This window comes from Poecile atricapillus, chromosome 15, assembly GCF_030490865.1.
Source record: "Poecile atricapillus isolate bPoeAtr1 chromosome 15, bPoeAtr1.hap1, whole genome shotgun sequence".
Lineage (NCBI taxonomy): Eukaryota > Metazoa > Chordata > Aves > Passeriformes > Paridae > Poecile > Poecile atricapillus.
The window spans coordinates 859,995-865,943 of NC_081263.1; the positions used below are offsets into that span (position 1 = coordinate 859,995).

General features: G+C 53.0%; 1 protein-coding gene across 1 annotated transcript; it reads left to right on the plus strand.

The window, feature by feature from the left end:
- Positions 1 to 1,526: 1,526 nt before the first annotated feature.
- Positions 1,527 to 3,418, plus strand: CEBPB (CCAAT enhancer binding protein beta). Its single transcript, XM_058850332.1, has one exon. It carries the CDS (start codon positions 1,785 to 1,787, stop codon positions 2,757 to 2,759), a length of 975 nt encoding a protein of 324 aa, XP_058706315.1. The 5' UTR covers positions 1,527 to 1,784; the 3' UTR covers positions 2,760 to 3,418.
- Positions 3,419 to 5,949: the final 2,531 nt, after the last annotated feature.

A 5,949-nucleotide genomic window follows, 5' to 3' on the forward strand; every position in this document is an offset into this window, starting at 1 on the left:
AACAGCCAGAAGAACAAGCCCTGGCTCACAGCAACTTGCCAGTATTTGCACCCAATACAGATATTTGTATTTATGAAGGTACGGGCTCCAACTACAATCTCCAGACCCAGCTCTCTGGCCAGGCCCAGCTCCAATTTAATCTCTAGTGCATTCACCGAAGATTAACTTGGTAGATAAAGATGGAACTAGAAATATTTGAAGCCTGAAAACCTGTTAGGGTGCTTTTGTTATGGAAACAAACAAAAAAGTCCTATTAAAATGTGAAAAGAAAAATAAAATTAAAGAAAAAGAAAGAAAAAGTCTGATGATCCACTGACTGATTCTCAAATTCTTCCTCTTTTCAGAGTTCTGAGGTTTGAACATTAAGAACAGTTGACTGTTTGAATCATATAATGCAATACCTGTTCCTCTGGCTTAACGTTACAATATTTCCCACACCGCAGGATTGCTTCACATTATTCTAAGAGGCAGTGTCATTTTCCCTGCAGTGCTAGGTCTTCTTTACTGAGGGAGGACACTCCTACTTCCTTTAATTATATGTTTTGTTTTAAATTAATGTCCTTTATTCTGGGCATGAATCATCAGCTTGTAGACAGGTAAATGTGGGAGTAAGAGAGTGAAAATATAAGTTTGATTCCCAAGGTGGGTGTCTTTAATTAAAACGGACATCAGGATTCAGTCTTCCTTCCCAAACTTACCCCGCAAATCTAAAAACTTTTGGATTCCACCTTCTGACGCACAAATCTCCCTCTCCTCTGAGCCCCATTGCGTCTCCTTCTGCTTCAGCACCGATTCCCCACCCCGTGTGTGCCCCGAGAGTTGCTCCAGATCGTGCAAAGCGAATCCGCCAAGACCGATTTCCAGTCCCCCCTGGGTGCTGGGAGCGCTGGGGAGGCGGCTGGGCTGGGCTGTGCCTGCCGGGGGGAGCCGGGGCAGTGCCCTGCCCCGAGCCCGCATCGCTCGGCCCTGTTCTCGCCGCTGGAAGCGGCTCTGGGCACGTCCCTGCGGACACTTCTGCTTGCCGGTGGCATTCCCCAAAGCGAGCCCGGCATGGGGACTAACGGGATCCGGCTTTGCTTTGCAGCTTTCCCCCTGCTTTGCCAAAAGAACTCGGAAAAGTCTCTCCCGCTCGGTTTCCCCTGGGGCGGAACGGGACCCGGAGCGATGCGCGCCCAGCCCCGGCCGCGGGCGCTGCCCCGCTCTGCGGAGCCCGGCCGGGCTCGGGGCCGCAGCTCCCGGGACAGCCTCGGCCCGGGCCGAGCGTGCCCGTCCGGTCCCGGCCCTGCCAGCCCCAGCTCCGCACCTGCGGGCCCGCAGCCCGGCCCCTCCCTCGGGCCCGGCCCGGGTTTGTTGTGGGCGGCCCGGCGGGCCCCGCACGGCACCGGCGCAGCCGCCCCGGGAGCCTCCTCCGGGGCCGGGACCGGCGCTCCGAGCGTGCGGAGTGGCAGGCGGCCAGGCGGTGACGCGCCTGTTGCTATGGGATCCACCGCCCCTATAAATAACTGAGGAAAGGAACTTTCCTAAGTCAGAGACTTTAGGACACGGGACCCAGAACCAGATGGTCCGGAGGAGACGCGCCAGCCCCCGCCGCAGCTGCCGGAGCGGTGAAGCCCCGCCGCGCCGCAGGGACTGATCCAGCCCGGCCGGGCAGCGCCGCGGGGCCGTGCCCAGGCCAGAGACTGCGGCAGGGTCTGGAGCCCCCCACCCCGACGGCGGCAGCTTGACCCTCTGCCGGGGGGGCCCCCCTGCGTCCTTTCCTCCTCCCCGCATCCCCCTTTGCTTTCATGCAACGCCTGGTGGCCTGGGACGCATCATGCCTCCCCATCCAGCCGCCCGCCTTTAAATCCATGGAAGTGGCTAATTTCTATTACGAGGCGGACTGTCTGGCTGCTCTCAACAAGCTGCACCCGCGGGCGGCCGGGGGCCGCTCCATGACCGAGCTCACTGTCGGGGACCACGAGCGAGCCATCGACTTCAGCCCGTACCTGGAGCCTTTGGCGTCGCAGCCGCCGCCTCCCGCGGCAGCAGCAGGGGGCAACTTTGAGCCTCCGTGCAGCAGCGGCGCCGGCCAAGATTTCCTTTCCGATCTCTTCGCCGAGGACTATAAAGGCAGCGGCGGCAGCAAGAAGCCCGACTACACCTACATCAGCCTCGCCCGGCACAGCCACCCCTGCGCCAGCCAGAGCCACAAGCCGGGGGGGCTGCCGGGCTGCTTCCCGCCCCAGATCGTGGAAACCAAAGTGGAGCCGGTCTTCGAGACCCTGGACTCTTGCAAAGGGCCCCGGAAGGAAGAAGGGGGCGCGGGGCCGGGACCGGGGGGCATGTCCTCGCCCTACGGCAGCACCGTGCGCTCCTACCTGGGTTACCAGTCGGTGCCGAGCGGCAGCAGCGGGAACCTCTCCACCTCGTCCTCCTCCAGCCCCCCCGGCACCCCCAACCCCTCCGAGTCCTCCAAGTCCGCCGCCGCCGGCGGGGGCTACTCGGCCGCCCCGGCGGGCAAGAACAAGCCCAAGAAGTGCGTGGACAAGCACAGCGACGAGTACAAGCTCCGCCGGGAGAGGAACAACATCGCGGTGCGCAAGAGCCGCGACAAAGCCAAAATGCGCAACCTGGAGACGCAGCACAAAGTCTTGGAACTGACGGCCGAGAACGAGCGGCTGCAGAAGAAGGTGGAGCAGCTCTCCCGGGAGCTGAGCACCCTCAGGAACTTGTTCAAACAGCTGCCCGAGCCCCTGCTCGCCTCCTCGCCGCGCTGCTGACCCCCGGCCGGGCTGCGGGGCGAGCGGAGCCGCTCCGCGCTCCTGGGGCCGGGCCGAGGGGGGCGAGAGCCGGGCGGGCGGGTTTGGTTTCAATTTGTGTTGTTGTTGTTGGATTTATTTTTGTTTTTCGGTCTTTATCGACATGTTGGCGGAAGGCTCCGCCGCCGCGCGGGGTCGGAGCGGGGCCGGGCGCGGAGAGACCCCGGCCCCGGCCCGGGCGGGCTCTGCTGGGCGCTGGGTTATTTAAAAGAGCGAGAGGAGAGCAAGGGCAAAGTGATGCAATCCTTTAAGCATGGCTGGGAATGCTGTGTACATGATGCAATCTCGTGTAACTGTCAGTCATGGATTGAGTAATCTGTTAAAGATGTTCCTACAGTTTTTTTATTATAAAGAATAATCTATTTCTATAAGAAAATACATATGTATATTTTGGGATCTATGCATTCTTGCTACATTTGAAGCATTAATGAACAATTTTAATAAACTTTATGACTAGGTTAAAAACCAGCAGCTTGTTTTATTTTGAAGGCATGTTTAAAGTTAGATTAAACACAGGGTTGAAATTCCAGCTGATTCTGGCTCAACGCTGTGATCAGGGATAGGGATTTTTGTTGGTCTTTTAGCTTTGTTTGAGAGAAAGGAAAAAAAAAAACAACAAACCAACTCAATAACCAAAACCAAACCCCAAAACCCCCAAGAGAAACTCGGCAAAGAGCAGAGCTGGAAACCTGAGCCAGTTCTTGTTGCCTCATTCTATTTCCTCTAATCACCTGCTTTAGCTGCTGCTTGGGTGTTGTTTGGGGAGGAGGTGTTTGTGTTGGGTTTTTTTCTGCACTTCATGCTGTTTTGAACGTGTAGAGCAAGATGTGCTATCCAAACCATGACCAATCCTTGGCAAATAACGCCGAGTCTGAAGTGGGAGGGAGGAAGAAAAAGTAAGGGAGGAAGCCTGAAATGAGGTTTTGTTTGTGTTTGGTTTTTGTTTTGGTTTGGTTTTTTCTTTACAGAGTTTCTATTCTCTATGATTCAGCATTTCTTATGTTTGTAGTTTACAGGAATAAACATGAGAAAGTAGCATTTCTGTTGGATTTCGGTAATTTCGGGCATTGCTCAGGAAGCTCCCATGAGACCCAACCAGGTGAGAGGCTCCTGAACCACCCCCTTCCCTTTGCTCCTGAGACTTTTCCTGAAACTGCAGGGAGATCCTGTGATGAGAGGTGTTTGCTGGGGGCGAGAGACAGACGAGTGGGGGGTGGCAGAGGAGGAGGAAGAGGTTTGTAGCCAGGACTTTGTTTTGGGGACATGCAAGGCTGGGACAGGGGAGATGCAAGGCTGGGACAGGGGAGATGCAAGGCTGGGACAGGGGACATGCAAGGCTGGGACAGGCCAGCCTGGCTGCAGCTCCCAGCTCTGTTATTCCCTGCTGTAAGCTCTGTTAGGAGAGAACAGTCTCGGGCTGGTTCCGTGGAGGGAGTTGGGCAAAAGATCAGGTCTTAGTCAGCATTTTCCATTTTCCTGTTAGGCCAAATTTAAGTGTGAAGTTTTTAGATTCATTTTCCCAGTGCCTGGGGAAAGAAACTCCTTTGCTGCCCGTGCTCTGACAGCTGAGGACAAAAGGGGGCTTCAGTACAAAGACAGTGGCCTTGAATTTGTTCCTATACATTCCACACAAACAGCTGTGGGCTGCAGGACAAATCCAGAATTTGTTGCTTATTTCTAGTGTCTCTTTAAGCAAAACATGTTTTCTGCTGAAAGAACTGCTCTGCTTTTTTTGACTGTTAAGATCAGAGCCTCCTGCAGGTCCATCAGCTGGAGCCCTCCCTGGCATTCGCAGTCCCCTGCTCACCCCAGAGCTGTGCAGCAGCGGGCAGGGCAGGGTTAGTCCTGTTCACATTTCCCCCATTGGCTTTTTCATTTCTACAGTGCACTTCAGTTGTTTTTTACGAGCCCCTAAAATAGATTTCTTGGGTGAGCTCGCTCCTGCACCAGCATGACTCAAGTTCTTGCAGGCAGGATAGACGTTAGATCTTGTCTTGGCTGTCCCTCGTGACGATGATTACTCCAGCCTCCCCTGGCTGTTTATTCTACCATTTGTATCATTACGAAACTTCTCCACATCGTTAGATCCTATTTTCTTCTTGTGCTGGAGGCCACACAATGTCACCCAAACTCACAAGCAGCGTTCCCAGTCAGAGCCCAGCGCTGCTCAAGGTGAAGCTGCCGGGGGATTGGGGATGCACTCAGACACATTTCTGTCTGTCTTTCTAAATAACCAAGTTTCCAACAAGAGTTCAGTCTGTGGGGGCTGGAAGGCAGGGTAGATTGAAAGATAAGATGCACTGAAGGTATTTATATCTGTTTAAATAATAGTCCAGTTTTGGAGATTGAGCTCTAGCAGGCATGAAGGAGCTAATCCCCATCTTTAAACCCTGCCTGCCCCAGTGCAGGAGAGCCAGGGCAGCATTGCTGCAATTTAAAGAATGATGTTTAAATTACTGCTGTATTCCAAGGTATCTCCTAATTAGGATGACGGATTTCTAGTTCAGGAGAAACCCTGTCCAGCAGTGATTTTTTGTATGGAGAAGAAAATTAAGGCCATAAATGCACCAATTTTACAGTAGTCTCAGAAGGAATCTGTGAAAGACTTGGAAAGAGAATTCCCCAATCCTTCATTCTTAATCTTGTATTACCCTCATAACTTACATTGTAGGAGCTTTGTAGTGCCATTAAATGCATGGAGGTCATGAAATACTCTGCCCTCTAAAACAGCATATGAAAAAGCCTGGGTAATTAAAACATTTCTTAGAGAATAATAGTCTGGAAAAAATAGCTTGTAAATGAATCTGGGAAAATTGCAAGCACTCAATTAAACAAAAGATTCCAAATACCTTTTCTAATTGCAGTGGGGGGATTGGAAAATCCCTGTCCAAATGTTGATTTAGTTTCTCATGGCCAGGAAGATTCTGCTTGCTGAGAGCAGGATTTGCTCCGTTGGCCTCGGAGCTTCCCGAGCTTCCCCTCCTGAAGCCACTCAGGACAGCTCGTGGTAGGCAAACCATGCACAGAACTCCAGGCACTGGAGGGCTGCTCTCAGCTTTATAGAAATTAATAAGCAGCATTTCATTTGTGCTTTTTATTTTTATATTTCCTTTCAAATGATGTATTACATTGGTTAATTCTACAGGTCTTA

Coding starts and splice junctions, on each gene's coding strand:
- CEBPB (XM_058850332.1), top strand. CDS start 1,785: ATGCAACGCCTGGTGGCCTGGGACGCATCATGCCTCCCCATCCAGCCG.